General features: G+C 42.4%; 1 protein-coding gene across 3 annotated transcripts in view; it reads left to right on the top strand.

Moving 5' to 3' along the window:
• The window catches only part of arid5b (AT-rich interaction domain 5B), a 146,999-nt gene extending 135,744 nt beyond the window's left edge, over nt 1-11,255 (top strand). For all 3 annotated transcript variants that reach the window (XM_063071560.1, XM_063071559.1, XM_063071561.1), the window contains one exon: nt 7,065-11,255. In XM_063071560.1, coding sequence (XP_062927630.1) covers nt 7,065-9,176 — 2,112 coding nt within the window. In that variant the 3' untranslated portion in view covers nt 9,177-11,255. The remainder of the gene's footprint in view (nt 1-7,064) is intronic.
• Nucleotides 11,256-16,121: the final 4,866 nt, after the last annotated feature.

Genomic DNA, 16,121 nt, shown 5'->3' with positions numbered 1-16,121 from the left:
TCACTCTCTCTTCCCAATTCCCATCTGGATCCAGTGGCAAGACAGAGTCGAGACGGCTGGAGATGGGACTAGGCGCAGTGGATGACCAGGGCGTCTTCTGTGTCTTGTCCTGCCCCACACGTTCCACGACGCTTGCAGAGGTCGCCTTCTTGACCGTTGGACCTTCCATTGGTCTCGTCCGCTCAGTCCGCCGGAGTCTGTCTTCACATGCTGGGTTAGACAACTCCCTATCACACCGAGGGTTTGAGACCCTTTGGCTACCCTCACCTGGTTTAGCCGGCTTGTCAAAGCCGTTGCCCGGGGTGTGGCCGCTGTCACATGAAAACAGCTATGGGGAGCCACAGGTGAGAGCTGAGTGCCAGGTGGGGACCAAAGGTGGACTAACATGTTCCCCTACCAGAGGTGCTGCCCCTCCCTGACACCTCACACCCAATGTTGTATTAAGGCGTTCACTGAATGGCGGATAAGGAGGCAGTAACTGAGGGGAGGGCTTTGAATGAGGTATTAAATCACAAGGGAGTAGTCAAAACAGAACCTGGAGGCTGAGCTGAAGTCAGGCAGACCAAGTGCATCGTCTTAAAATGTCAAATATGAGCACTGAAGTTCTATTTTAACGTTGACAAGTGTTTCTCCTCCAAATTTGTATATGTTGTTATGACGACCAACTGCCATTGTGGTTTTTGTCACTTAATGGGGAGAAAAAAGGACTTTACAGGAAGACGTGTGGTTTTCTCTGGTGACTAAGGAACAATTTTATTTATCAAACAAAAAATAGTAAGCTTTATCAGTATTCTTACCACAATGAATGAGATACCATAACAGGATATTTGGTTATCAGAATGGTTATGGAGATTCTAAGTATTGTTTTATCAACATGTTAATTAAAATGTGCAACACTAATTTGAAATTTAATGAGGCAATTCAGTAGTTTGTGCTGCCCTTTTCCTCTTTAGAACACAGCCTGAGTCATATCCTTGCTGTTTGCTGTAGCCATGTTTTAGGCAATTAGTCATTGGTAGTTTTATTTTAAATATATTGCAACACTTTCCTGTGGTGAAGATTTCAATAGTTTGAATGGATCAAAAACAATGTTACTGAAGAGTTGGGAAAGGGGCCAAGATTCCTAAAGTCTTTGTGTGGTTTCAGTCCTTAGATCATCAAGCATTCTGTTACAGAAAGTCTGTGATAACAGAACCAAGAGGTAATAACTTTCAGGAAAGACTAAATAGACAGGGCTGCTTTCTCTGAAGTGGCTTGATATAGATCTTTAATTTCATGAAATAATCTGTTAAGTTAGAAAATATTTCAACTAACTTGAAAATAATGTGGTCACTAATTAATTCAATGCCCACAGAGTGGTTAGAGGGTGAAATTTACTACCCTTGAGAATAGAGGAACAAATAGCATGGGTGTGATTAAGAAGAAATTATGTAGGGGGAAGAGATATGCGGGAGGGTAAGATTAGGAGTGGGAGCTGACTCATTTGTGCTTAAGTACTTCCATTGATTTGTTCGTCAACTTATCCTTTTTTGTCACGTTAGACAGCAAAATCAAGAAAGTAGATTCTATTTTAATATGTGGAACAACACGCACATAAAATGCTGGAAGAACACAGCAGGCCAGTCAGCATTTATGGAGGGGAATAAACTGTTGACATTTTGGGCCCAGCCCCTTCATCAAGACTGGAAAGCAAGGGGGAAGAAGTCAGAAAGAGTGCTGGAGTTTATTTTGTATATCTGATGAATGCATTTCAGCATTGACGTGATAAACACATGCGTTTAACCTCTGCTACATAGGCAAATACTGATGTATTCAGCTGCTAGCTGTACTTGTCATTGGTTGCACAAGTTGGAATGATTTTTTTTGGGTTACTTTTCTCACGGGATTACAGTGATGCTGGCAAGTGCTGAATTTGAATTTCTTGAGTTTATGAATGGAGGGCACTGAGTCCCTACTGTTACTCTTGGATTGCTGTTAGATACAGCTTTCCAGGATTCATGTAAATGCAAGTTCACAAGCGTGTTGCTGGAATCTGAGGACCTGACTTGTAGGGAAAAATTGAATAGGTTAGGACTTTATTCTCTGGAGATCTGGAGAATGCGGTAGATTTGGTAGAGCTATAGATAATTATGAGGGTATAGATAGAGTAAATGCAAGCAGGCTTGAAGTTGGGTGAGACTAGAATGGGAAGTCATAGGTTATGGGTGAAATGTGAAATATTTAAGAAAACCTTTTGGGGAACTTCTTCACTCAGTCGTGCGAGTGTGGAACGAGCTGCCAGCGGAAGTGGTAGATATGGGTTTGATTTCAATATTTAAGAGGAATTTTGATAAGTACATGGACTAGGTGGAATAACAATTTGGCATGGACTAGATGGGCCGAAGGGCCTGATTCTGTACTGTAGTGGTCTATATCTCCATGTTCCTCAAAGCGTGGAAGAATGGGAGATGATCTGGATAAACGACAAAATTCACCTCAAGGTGAAGAAGGATGTTTCCCTGTAGTTGGGGATCTCGAGTTAAGGACCATATCCTGAAAATTAAGATGGTAGAAATTGCTCCACAGAAAAAGTTGTGAATCTTTAAGGGAGTTTGTACCCCAAACACATCATCCCAAAGTGCCGCTCAAACATTGGGCTTTGGTTTAATAAGTGGGAGCAGTTCTTTGCACTAATCATATTTCTTCCTAGCTCTGCATCTTCAGGGAGCAGATCCTAGAAATGGGATTGTTGGCTAAGACCAACTGTCTTGTGTTTCCTTGTTGAAATCAGCTCGGTGTCATTGTGACCAGCCTTGTAGAGCCTAGGTGCTGGGGAATCCCAGCCAGCTTCTTGTCCAGTGTTGGACTCCCAACACTGAACCTAATGGTCAAGTGTAGCCGGAGCTTTTGGCATCTGGCTTTGGGATTTCCACATCAGGTGGCATACATGCAGCATGAAACTGAGCAAAATTCAGGCCACTGAATCAATCCAAGATGGAAATTGGTGCATCTTTGGATACTGAGGTGATCACAGGATTTGGGGTAAGGAAGCTGGAATTGAGATGGAAGAGTTGATCTGATTGAGGTGGTGAAGAGTGTGTGAAAAGGGATGAAGTAGACCTCCCCTGCATCTGTTTGTGAGCAGCAAATTAATAGTTCTTTTCTACATTGTTGTACCCACACTTTGAAAGTATTGCATTGTCTGGAAATCCCATTGTGATAATAAACTGCTACTTCTCTGACCTTTGTAATTACATAGAACCTTATCGTTCAGTTACAAGTAAATAGCAACGGAGCAGGCCACATGACCACTTAAGCCTATCCAGTTGCTGAATACAGTCATCACTGGCCTCAATCGACACCTCACTCTTCTTCTGTGCCTGTTCCCCATAACTCCTAATTCCTTAATGTAACTCCCACTGTTCCTGCACTAGGTTGCGAGGAAGGACTAGCTGGTGATGTGTTCAAGAGTCACAAAGTAATGATGCAGCTCCATAAAACTCTGGTTAGACCACACTTGAAATATTGGATTCAGTTCTGGTCGCCTCAAAGGAAGGATGTGGAAGGTTTACAGAGTGCAGAGGAGATTTACCAGGATACTGCCTGGATTAGTCTAAAGGGGGTAGATTGAGCGAGTGAGGGCTTTTCTGTTTGGAGCGAAGGAGGATGAGAGGCAGCTTGATAGAGATGTACAAGATAAGAAGTATAGATTGAGTGGAGAGCCAGGGACTTTTTCCCAGGGTGGGAAATGGCTAATACGAGGGGGCATAATTTTAAGGTGATTGGAGGAAAATATAGGGGGATGTCAGAGGATAGTTTTTTTTTTACACAGAGAATGGTGGGTGCGTGGAATGCCCTGCCGGGGTGATGGTAGAGGCAGATACATTAGGGGCATTTAAGAAACTCTTCGGCATAAGGGTGATAGAAAAATGAAGGCAATGTGGGAGGGAAGGGTTGGATTTATCTTAGAGTTGGTTAAGAGGTCAGCAGCACATCATGGACTGATGTGCCTGTATTGTTCTATTAATTAGCTGCCAGTCGGTATTGTCATTGCTGCTACAGTCCCTCTCCAGGTTACAACAGCACTCCATTCCTGTCAACTGGTTGTGGACTGAAGAGTTTGCATGTTGGAGATACAGCTGCGATCTCAGTTCCCATGTGGCAGAAGGTGACGGGCAGCTCCCCCTGATTTGGATCAGTGCAAATCCATGCCACTGCTCTTCCAAACACTCATTAATATGTGTGGGCTTCGTTTAAGTCAGGCGTTTGTAAATTGGCAAGGGCTTGTAATCAGGAGACAGGGAATAGTAGGGACATTATCCCAACGGCAATGGTGCTGAATGACATATTAGTATAATAACCATTAGTACGACCCAACATTGACCCATCAGAGGCCAGGCCAGACCTCTACACCCACTCTGCTAGCCCCTGACAGAAGCCGCTGACTGGTGATTCTTCACACTGAGAGGCTGAGAACTACAGAATTGCCAACTACTAATTGTAACGAGGACAGATTCAGTTGTTTACTAGGAAGTGATATAGCCAGAAGATATCATGTTCTAGTAACTGCTTTGCTGCTAAATAACCTTGGAAAATGCCAAAGAAAGTAGGTTATTGTAGTCATGGTAACCTTCAATATTATAAAGTCAACAATTATTTACAATGCAGTGTTCCATTATGTTGAAATTGCAATTAGAGATGATGGATTATGAAAACATAAATGAAATAGAAAGTAAAATATTTCATGAATATCTAAATATTAATGTTTTGATTTATACTCGGCTGTAATCCAGAGTTACTGTACAAAAATATTAATCTATTTTTCTTCTGCTGTGCTTTTTGGTTCCCAGAACACACACAACATATTGGCTGTACCATTCTGAATAGGTTATTGGGAATGAGCCAGCAGCTGGGCAGATTAATTGTTTTTCTGTTTTTGTCCCACCCGTTTAAAATCTATGTCTCTGCTTTCTATTGTACTTGAGACAGAGAATTCATTTGAAATGTCTGACCTCAGCCATCTATTTGCAAAGTAACTGGTTTAAATGTGGCTGTGATTTCAAATAGTGTACTTTAAAATGTCAGAACACTTGTCTCCATTTTAAAGAACTGAAGATCAGCTGAGCTATTTGAGACAGAAGTTACAGTTTCTGCTGGCTCTTAGGGCAGGTAGTGTCACTAGCAAAAACAAGCCACATGAGTTCGTAAGGGAAGTCAAAGTAAATTTATTACCCACCTTGTAATTCATTTTCTTGCAGGCATTTACAGGAAAATAAATACAACAGAATTTATGAAAAAAACTGTATATAAATAAAGACTGAAATAACCAATGTGCAAAAGAAGACAAAACATGTAAATTTAAAACAAAAAATAATGAGAACATGATTGATGAGTCTGTGAAAGTGATTCTGTGGATTGTGGAGTTGTACATTTAATTGAAGTGTTGGGATTATCCAACAGAATTTAGTGAAGCTTTTCCTCTTCCCTAATCAAGATGAGGAATAGGATGGTGCGTGATTATGAGAGCTGTGCAACCCTCCAAGACAAAAACTTTGCCTACCTGCTACACTGCTCTCTTGTCCATTTCCTAAGTCACCTAGTGTCTTTTCCTTAAGCTGCCTTCAGCTTAAGCTCTGGAACACACTTTTCCATACTCAGCTCCCCTTTGTTTTTCAAAGCAATTCCCTAAAGCCACCCTTTTGGAGCACACTTGTGGTTTCTTGCCTTCTTTCTAAGTCTCTTTATCGATTTTTCACAACATTCATGTAACTTTGAAGCCTCTTAAATGTTTTACAAAGCGGAAGGTTCAAACTACAGTAACACACACGAAATGCTAGAGTAACTCAGCAGGCCAGGCAGCATTTCGGCTCGAAACGTCGACTGTTCACTCTTTTCCAATAATGCTTAGATTCCTAGCATCTGCAGATTTTCTTGTGTACATGCAAGTAGTTGATCTAAACTATAAAAAAAATTAAAAATCACAGATGCTGGGATCCTGAGATAAAAACAAGGTGCTGGTAAAATCCAGCATGTCAGGCAGCATTTGTGGAAAGAGAAAAGTTAACATTTCAGGTTGAACACCAAGTTAAATGGTGGACAGTGGATGGAACAAAGGGAATTTCCTTCCTAGGGTGAAGTATTAGGGTAGTTGAAACACAATTAAACTGCTTCAATCTAAACTGTTGCTAATGTTGTCTAACCGGTGTAATGTTGTATACAGTACTATACAGGAAAACGTAGAAAATACAGCAAGGGATGGCAGGCAAAAAATTGCCATTTCTTGTAACAGAAAGAAAGAATTTATGTAAACTTAGCTATTATTTCACTCTGTGAACGAAATTCCCTTTGTTTCATTGCTGCCCTCCTCCACCTTAAATTTGTTTCTTTCCCAGTTCAGATAAAGGGTCCCAGACTTGAAATGATGGCTCTTTCTCTTTCCTGACACAGGACGTTCTTGCTGGGCCCATCCTTTGTACATGGATGGTGTGGTAGTGTACTAGCTAGAGCAGCACTTTACGGCACATTAGCTGATTCCTGCCGCCGCTTGTACGCTCTCCCCGTGACTATGTGGATTTCCGCTGGCTGCTCTGGTTGCCTCACACATTCCAAAGACATGGGGTTAGAGAGTCGTGTGTCTGCTACGTTGGCACCGGAAGTGTAGCGACACTTGCGGGCTGCCCAGCACAATCCTCCCTGATTTAATTTGATGCAAAGGGAATACTTTACTGTGTGTTTTGATGTGCATGTGAAAAATAAAGCTAGTCTTTATCAGAATCAGGTTCTTATCACTGATGTGTGTCATGAAGTTAGCTGTTTTGCTGCAGCAGGACAATACACAAAATATAAATTATAATAAGAAATATATATTAAAAAAATTTAAATAAGTAGTGCAAAAATAGTAAGGTAGTTTCCATAGGTTCATACAGTTTAGAAATCTGATGGCGAAGGGGAAGAAGATGTTTTTTAAACTTTGAATATTTATTTTCAGGCTCTTGTCTCACTTCTCTGGTAGCTTTTTATCTATATCTGCTTTTCCTTTTTATAGATTTTGTATTAATGACGTTTTGTTTTTCTTTAATAACCAGGCAACCTCAGTGCCGGAAGGTACCCAGGAGATGGATGTGTCCAGAGAAACGCTGGTCTCTGTGCCAGAAGGAGTAGCGACAAGCTTGGACCCTGAGGTGGAGGAGCAGCAGATCCGTGACCTCGCCGAAGGCGCCGATGCCAGAACGGGGCAGCCCAAGGACAATGACGACAAAGCCAGCGACGAGCAGCCAGACGGAAAACATGGTGGCATCACGCCCAGTTCAGGCAAGGAGGCAGCGACAGCAGTGCAAAGGCCGGAGGAGGGACAGATGGGCACGGACACCTCCACATCCGGCCCAAACCCCGAGCCACCGCCGTGCCCACCCGACCTCCCGGCGAGCGACGTCCAGGAGGAAACGGCTGCCAACGCAGTCCCTGCAGAGGGGGAGACAGTCCTGTCTGTTCAAGTTGACCAGTCTCGCAAGGAGGAGACTGAAAGTCGTCCCGGGAGCAACCCACTGCCTGGTGCCCAGAGACAGCACGCACGGCAGCCTGAGAGAGTTAACTCAAACCTGCCGCCTTGCCCTCACAAAGAGAAAGAGGAGGTGCTAGCTTCCACGAAAAATGACGCCTGCTCCAGCTACATGCCCGTAGTGTACTCACGAGGACATCCCGGCATCATGTCACCGCTCGCCAAGAAGAAGCTCTTGTCACAAGTCAGTGGCACCCTACCCAACAACTATTCAATTGGAGCACCACCCCCACTGCTGAGCAGTAAAAAAGTTGGCGACAACGGGGAGGAACCGGTTAAAACTGAGTGTAGTTTTTCACAAGGCTCTTCATCAGACCTGCCCGCCGTTAATAGACCGTCTGTCATCCAGCGCGCCCATAGTGTTCCCAAGAGAAGCTCAGATGAGCGAGGGGAAGCGTTTAAGCATGACAGTTTGAATAAATTATCCGATTCGGAGACCGCTTACCTTCCCAACCATCATCTCAATTGCTCAGACTCGTTCAAAGGTGGCGCTCATTACCCTTTCACCTCCGACCTTCCAGACAATGAAAACAAAAGTTCTGAGAAGAAATGTTGCCCGCCGTCGCAAGTCTCGAGTTTTCTAGTGGATTTCTATTCCTCTCCTCACCTACACAACCTTTATAAACACACAGAGCACCACCTTAATGACCAAACGTCAAAGTACCACAATGTCGCAAAGAATAAGAGTTCATCGTTTATGCAGCGTAAAAACCAGGATGCTGAATATCTAAGTTATCTCTCAAACTTGCACCAACCAGAAAAAAAGTTTGGAGTGAAATCCCCAGCAGAGGAGCAGCCCACTGACTTGAGTCTTCCGAAGTTGAAGAAGATGTTGCCCAGGAATGTGGCTGGTACACCGCTTCCTTCATCAGTGCCCCTGGATGCTAAAAGCACGACAGCGGGGACACAGCCAACCCATTCCAACTGCAACCCCAAAGCTTGCCGAGTCCCCCCAATGCCGATGGTGGCCAGCGCCAAGACCGGTGAAGCTATTCCCTCGTCGCCAGCGAAGCTGGAAGAGGCTGTCAGGCCTATCGTGTGTTCAAAGGCCAGCTCGCAGGTCATCGGGACCACAAAGCCCATCAAGAGGAACCGAGAGTGTACTGACAGCGGGAATGGTGAGAGCCCAGAAAAGAAGCACCGGGCCGTGTCTCCCATCTCCAAGGACCCAACGATGAAAGAAAAGACTTTCGACTTGGATGGTGAAGGCAGCAAAGCCCTGCCGCCAGGGATTTTCCTGGAGGGTCGCAAGTTCCCGCTGCCAACACCAATTTTCCCGGGTGTGTATCCTGGAGCTTTTGTATCTCAGGTGCAAGATATGTGTGACGGCCTAAGCTCTCATTTCCCAGTTGACTACGCCCACCCCTTACAATACTTGAAGAATCAAGCTGTGCTCTCTCCCCTCATGCAACCACTTGCGATCCATTCCTTCATGATTCCGGCGATGCAGAGACAGATCCTGGCTTCGACCGGTGCATCCCCACAGTTGTACAGACATCTGTCTGCGGCTGCCACCCCAGTCGCGGCCACTTATGGAGATATTTTGCACCATAGTCTTTATCCACTGGGTTCTCTGAACCCGCAGGTTGCTTATTCCAGCTCGCCAATCTCTTCTCTACATCCCAGCACAAAACTATAAGTATTTCATTACGTGAACGTTGCTGAAGACAGCAATAAGCCGGACATTCCATGTTACATTGTTAAGACTTGGTGACTGCAAGCTACCAGCAACTGGCTTACGTATTCCTTGCATTCACACTCGGTGTTGTTATCATCTACAAGTCGTAAAGTTTGTTTTGTTTTCTTAAGTGTGGTAATGATATTCTTTGTACATAAATCTTTTTGCCTGTGACTTAACACTATCACCAGTAGAATAGCGACACATTTAATGGGTGTAAATATTCACTATAAACATTTACATCTTAATTTATGCAACTGTAGTCAGGTTCTATGTGCTGCTTTGGTTGTCTTATTGCTGCATTTTTCACAGTGTCAGATGATGGATGTGTTGAGAATTGTGCTCTTGTTCCAGAACAGGATAGACATAATAACTACAGGAAGTTCTCCGCAGCTGTAAATGTCTGTTTGGATTCTTTTGAATCCTTTCGTAGAACCCATATGTGGTGTTTAATTTCTACATTGTGTAATAGTGCACCGTGCTTATTCCACAACCTCCCCCCCCACCGCCTTTTCCTTGGAGATAATTGCTGTTCTCACAGTTGTTAAGCTCTAGACTTTCACATCGATAAAAGCAGAGCCAATTACAAAATAACTTGTGATGCATTTGCCTCCATTTTAATATTTCAAAATTTAATGTAAATATTTCTAATTCAGTTTTCGTACTTTCAACGTTGCCGCGGCAACGTCTCAAACTCACTTGTTAAATGCCCGGCAACCACACGTGTTAAAGATTTGTATATAGACGAGGTAATAGTAATTCATAATAGCTGCATTACAGGAAAATAATTTTATATATAGATTCCACCCGCCTTGCATTTAAGGTTACAAAAATATAGCTGTAAGGGTTCTTTCTGTGGTTTTACATAACATTTTGTCAAATATTTAAACTGTAAATCTCTCAAGTAAACAGGGCAAGTTTTGAAAAGAGGCAAGAGTGAAGCAGAACAATAAAATGGAAGAAATCAAGATTCCACGTTGGCATCCATGAACATTCTGCTTTTTTTTTGTAATAAAGCCTCTTCAGTGTACTCCTGTTGCCTCTGCAGCTGTTGGTGAAGCTTTAATAAGATTTGTGTTGAAATGCAATTCTGGCTCTTTGTTCAACTCCTGAGCTTGGCTTGAAATCTTTGGCAGCCTTTTGTTTCTCATTTAGGCTTTGGAAAATTTCACTTTCCTTTTAAAAGTGCCCTCAAATTAAACATGGGCAAATACTTTGAAAGAAAGTCTTTCTTAAACTTATTACAACATTTGCTTCTGGAGGACTTAACATTTGGTTACAATAATTTCCTTTCAGTTCCACAATAAACATGTTTAATTGATGCCTCAGTATTGCATGCGGTTTTCTGGCAGCCCTCCTGTTACATCAAGAACTAGCTGTGCCTTTTCATTTCAACAACACATTAAAGCTTCGATACTTAACTGCACATGTTTGTCGATGGTATACCACGGTCACATCTGGTCCAGCTTTGCAAAGAGCACTGTGATCATAAGTATTGTGAAATCAGGATATATTATTTTTGTTGGTTTCCATGCTCGTAATGATCATAACGAGCACTTAAGAGATTGTTTGTGTGATTGTGGCTGTATTAGTTACAGAGTGTAGTCCTCATATGGTTGTTCCATTTACCGCCATACATAGCTTAAATATTTTCAGACTATTACCTTATCAGCAAGATGTTTATACTGACATGTTATTATTATAAAACTTGTATTTTGTAAATAATGAACACATTTCTTTTTGCATTTTTGGTTTGGATCTATAGCACATTTTCATGTAAGGTGATTTGTACATAGTTAAAAGTGAAGACTGGTAACATTCAGATGCATCCTAATAATTTAAGGTTATTGAGTAACCTTATATTAGGTTCAAACTATATGTCTAATGTTGCTGAGCCAAATATAAACACTAAAGTTTTGTTTTTGTATGTTCTTAAAGTGTACTTCTTGGCAAATGCTTTTGATACTTTGTGCCAATAGTTTATCTATCACATAGCTGGCAAAATATTTTGTACTTTCTGATCCACTGTTATATTTAATAAAAGTTTTACTACTTAATAGATGTGTGGTTTTCTTAAGTAGCTTTTTATTCATATTACCTTGAAAGTCATGAGTTTTATTACATCATATTGCTTTAATTAGTAGCCCAGCAATCTACTTGGCATTGCGGCATTACAATTATTCAAGAAGGATATGTAGGGGTTCAAGTGAGGTAATATCTTAAGGTAACATATCTGACATTAGTTTTAACTTAATTGTGGCAATTTATTAAAGATACCTTGCACAACTTCCCTTATCTAATCGATATTAGGCAGCATGGCATGTTCTGGGCACCTTCATCTCTTCCTTTTTGCCACCCATAAACACGAGAGATTTTGCAGATGCTGAAAATCTCTGTACCTTCTACCTGATGGTAACCAACCCAAAATGCTGGAGAAACTCGGCAGGTCAAGCAGCATCTTCAGCGAGGGATAAACAGACAACGTTTCAGATCAAGGTCCTACATCAGGACCCATTAGTAGTCCTTGGGTTTGCCTGCCTCACAGCCAAAGTACATAGGTTCTGTATTCATCAAATTATGTTCAACTTCATGCCACAAGCCTTTAAACAACTGTATCAAACACTATGGCCCATATTTTTGAAACACTATCTTTCCATGACATTAACCTCCGCTATTTTAAAAGTAACTTTTACGTTCAGATCTGTTTCAATTAATCTTGAGCCTTTTTATCAGTTCAGCAGACATTCCTATGAGAAAGCTCTGATAATTATTGACTACAAAAAAACCTTTTAAATAACCATAACATTTAAAGAATCATCAGATTATCAGTCGCACTGTGCTGCATTAGCTCTGATGATGATCTATAGTTATGAAGGATCTCACCCACCCTGCTTCTGGACTACTTGCCCTACTTGCATCAGGGAAGAGGCTACGCAGAATCCGCAGCAGGACTAGCCTCAAAAACAGTTGCTTACCTCAAGCTGTGAAGCTGATTATCATCTCTACCCATTAACCCGCCCCACCATCATTACATCCACATCAGCCCCTCAGCACCCTTCATCCCCTCATGCACTGCCATTTGTGTTCTGTAAGTATGCTTTTATATTTATATTTATTCTGCTTTTATGCTTTGTGGTCAAACCATTTCTGAGCTAGAGTCATTGGTTTATAAGCAAGCTATTTAACTAGTTTAACATTTAACATAGAATGATATTCCACTGGAACAGGCCCTTCGGCCCACAATGTTGTGCCAATCCCCCCCAAAAACAGATCCCTCCTACCTACACAAGGTTTATATCCCTCCATCTTCCTTACATCCATGTGCCCATCTGAACATCTCTTAAAAGCCTCTAATATATTTGCCTCCACCACCATACCAGGCAACACATTGGAGGCATCCACCACTCTCTGGGTAAAAAAAAAAAAGGCTTAACCCTCACATCCCTTTGGCACCTACCCCCTCTCACCTTCAATGCATGCCTTGTATTAGAAATTTCTGTCATGGGAAAAGGATAGAAAAATGCAATGTTGACATTTACTTCAAGGGGAATAGAATATAAAAGCAAGGAAATAATGCTGAGCCTTTATACGACACTAGTCAGGCCGCACTTGGAGTACTGTCAAGTTTTGGGCTCCATATCTCAGAAAGGACGTGTTATTGGAGAGAGTCCAGAGGAGGTTCATGAGGATGTTTCCGGGAATGAATGGGGTTAACATACGAGGAGCATTTGGCAGCTTTGGGCCTGTACTCTCAGGAATTTAGAAGGATGAGGAGGGGAGTCTCATTGAAACCTATCGAATGTTGGAAGGACTAGATAAGGTGGATGTGGAGAGGATGTTTCCTGGGTGGGGGTATCCAGAACTAGAGGGCACAGCCTCAAAATTGAGGGGCAACCTTTTAGAAGAGAGGTAAGGAGGAATTTTTAATTTTTTTTTTGCCAGAGAGTAGTGAATCTGTTGAATGCTCTGCCACAGACTGTGGTGGAGGTCAAGTCCGTGGGTATATTTAAAGTGGAAGTTGATAGTTTCCCGATTGGTTACGGCATCAAAGGATATGGTGAGAAGGCAGGTGTATGGGGTTGAGTGAGATCTGAGATCAGCCATGATGGAATGGTGGGGCAGACTCCATGGGCTGAATGGCCTAATTCTGCTCCTATGTCTCATGGTCTTATGATACTCCTTGTCTACTCTATCTATGCCTCTCATAATCTAGCAAACCTCTATCAGATCTCCACACAGCTTCTGCCGCTTCAGAGAAAACAACCCAAGTTTGTCCAGCCTCTCATGATAGCACCACGTCCTCTAGACCAAGCAGCATCCTGGTAAACCTCTTCTGTCCCCTCCCCAATGCCTCAACATTCTTCCTATAGTGAGGCGACCAGATCAACATGCAACACTCCAGATGTGGCCTAACTGGTGCATAGCGACTGTGACAAGATTAACAACTGCTTAGTGCTGATAGGCACATCATATAGAGCCAACTACAGTAACTACAAATCTTGCTGGGAGGGGCAATAAGGATCCGAGCTGTTGAAAATGGAGAAAACTTTGACATTAGGGAAATGGTTTATTATTGACCTTGTCAGATTATACTTGGCCTAAGAGTACTTGATGCTGTCAGTGGTACTAGAATTGGGGCCAAGTTATTTGTTATTGGCTTCACTCAACCTGGTGACAGCATTCTGCAAAAAAAAAATCACAGTTTCCCCCTCTTTAAAACAAAATACTCTTGACTAGGGAGTGTTTCAAGTAATCTGGGGAGGGGAAGGACCCCAGCGTGCATCAGTAAAAACAAATAGGGTGTACACAGGAGTGGTGTAGGAGGCTACTGGAGTAGAAAGCTATTGAGCAATAGGTGGGAGCCAGCCATGTTAACCAAAGAGGAAGGAGGATTAGTTTAAAGGGCACATAATAAGTTTTATGAGCTTTAGGCACAAGTGTGTGATTTAAAAATATAACAGGTATAATTGAAGAATGGCTCAAAATGGCACATCTGGGAAAAATCCAACAAACAATCTGTTAGAAGAGCGGAATGGGCCAAACAGCATCAGTGAGGGGGAAAGAAATCATTGACATTTCCGGTCAAAACCCTTGAGTTCCTCCAGCAGATCATTGCCGCTTCAGATTCCAGCATCTGCCGGCTCTTGTGTCTCCTGGGCAAACAATACTCCTGGGTGCGAAGTTTCAGAGATAAAAAGGTAGAGGTAGTGTGGTAGTGCTGATTAAGAAAGATACCATGATGCTGGAAAGAGCGTGTTCTTGAGCGAGAAGGTTGAGGACAGAATCTTATTTGTCTGCATTTAAGAAGTAGCAAGAGTCCACCATACCACTGAGGCAGTCTATCAAATAGCAAGAGAGAAGATGGAGGGGTAAACCTGCAGGAAATTCACAGAAATATTCAGGAATGATGGACTTCAATGATCCCCATTGACAGGAATAATGTAACAAGAAAGAGAAGACTAATTTCTGGAATGTGTTCAGGAATCTTTTCTTGAACAGTGTGCTTTCAGCCCACCAATGGAAGTGTTGGTGAATCTGCTTCTGGGGAAGAAGACTGGTTTGTGAAGCAAGTACTTCTGATGAAACTTTTATAGCACAAGCTCTATCTCGGTTTTCCCTCTCCATGGGCGACCTACTGCCCGACCTGTTGTGTATTTCCAACTATGTGTTTTATCTCAGGTTTTCAGTGTTTGCAGTATTTTGCTCGTTAGTGGGAGAACATCTAGGGAAGAATCATAGTCTTGAGGTCATAGGGCACTACAGTACTGAAACAGGCCCTTCAGCCCATCCAGTGCATGTCATCATCATTTTGTAAGGTTGGAATTCAAAATGGAGAAGCCGAAGGATCAGAATTGGGTTTATTTTCACCGGCATGTGATGTGAAATTTGTTAACTTAGCAGCAGCAGTTCAATGCAATACATAATCTAGCAGAGAGAGAGAGAGAGAGAGAGAGAGAGAAATAAAATATTAATAATAAATACACAAGTAAATAAATTACATAAATTGAATATATTAAAAATGTGCAAAAACAGAAATAAAGTATATTAAAAAAAATGAGGTAGTGTCCAAAGACTCGGTCCATTTAGGAATTGGATGGCAGAGGGGAAGAAGCTGTTCCTGAATTGCTGAGTGTGTGCCTTCAGGCTCCTACCTGATGGTAACAGTGAGAAGAGGGCATGCCCTGGGTGGTGGGGGTCCTTACTGATGGATGCTGCCTTTCTGAGGCATCGCTCCTTGAAGGTGTCTTGGATTCTAGAGGTTAGTACCCGTGATGGAGCTGATCAGTTTTGTAATTCTCTGCAACTTACTTGGATTCCATGCAGTAGCACCCCCCTCCCCCCACCCACCCATACCAGGTGGTGATACAGCCAGTCAGCATGCTCTCCACGGTACATCTGTAGACATTTCTGAGAGTTTTAGGTGACATTCCAAATCTCCTCTAACTCCTAAGAAAAAATAACTGCTGTCTTGCCTTCCTTATATCAATATGTTGGGAGTAGGTTAGGTCCTCAGAGATATTAACACTGAGGAATTTGAAATTGCTCACTCTCTCCACTTTCTGATCCCTCTAAGAGGATTGGTGTGTGTTCCCTCGTTTACCCTTTCTGAAGTCCACAATCAGCTCTTTGGCCTTACTGACATTGAGTGTAAGGTTGTTGCTGCGACATCATTTAACCAGCTGGTATACCTTGCTCCTGTACGCCCTCTCATCACCATCTGAGATTCTGCCAACAATGATTGTCCCACCAGTAAATTTATAGATGGCATGTGAGTGTACAGGGTAGAGATTTTAAATTTGCAGATGTGGTCAGGAGTGAGCTGGTTATGTGCAGGCTTGCAGAATGGTCAGATAGGTGGCATTTGAAATTTAGTAGTAATGTGAAGGGATACATTTTGAAAGAGGG

This window comes from Mobula hypostoma, chromosome 19, assembly GCF_963921235.1.
Source record: "Mobula hypostoma chromosome 19, sMobHyp1.1, whole genome shotgun sequence".
Lineage (NCBI taxonomy): Eukaryota > Metazoa > Chordata > Chondrichthyes > Myliobatiformes > Myliobatidae > Mobula > Mobula hypostoma.
The sequence above is the reverse complement of the archived record's forward strand: the minus strand, read 5'-3'. Positions and strand labels throughout refer to the sequence as shown.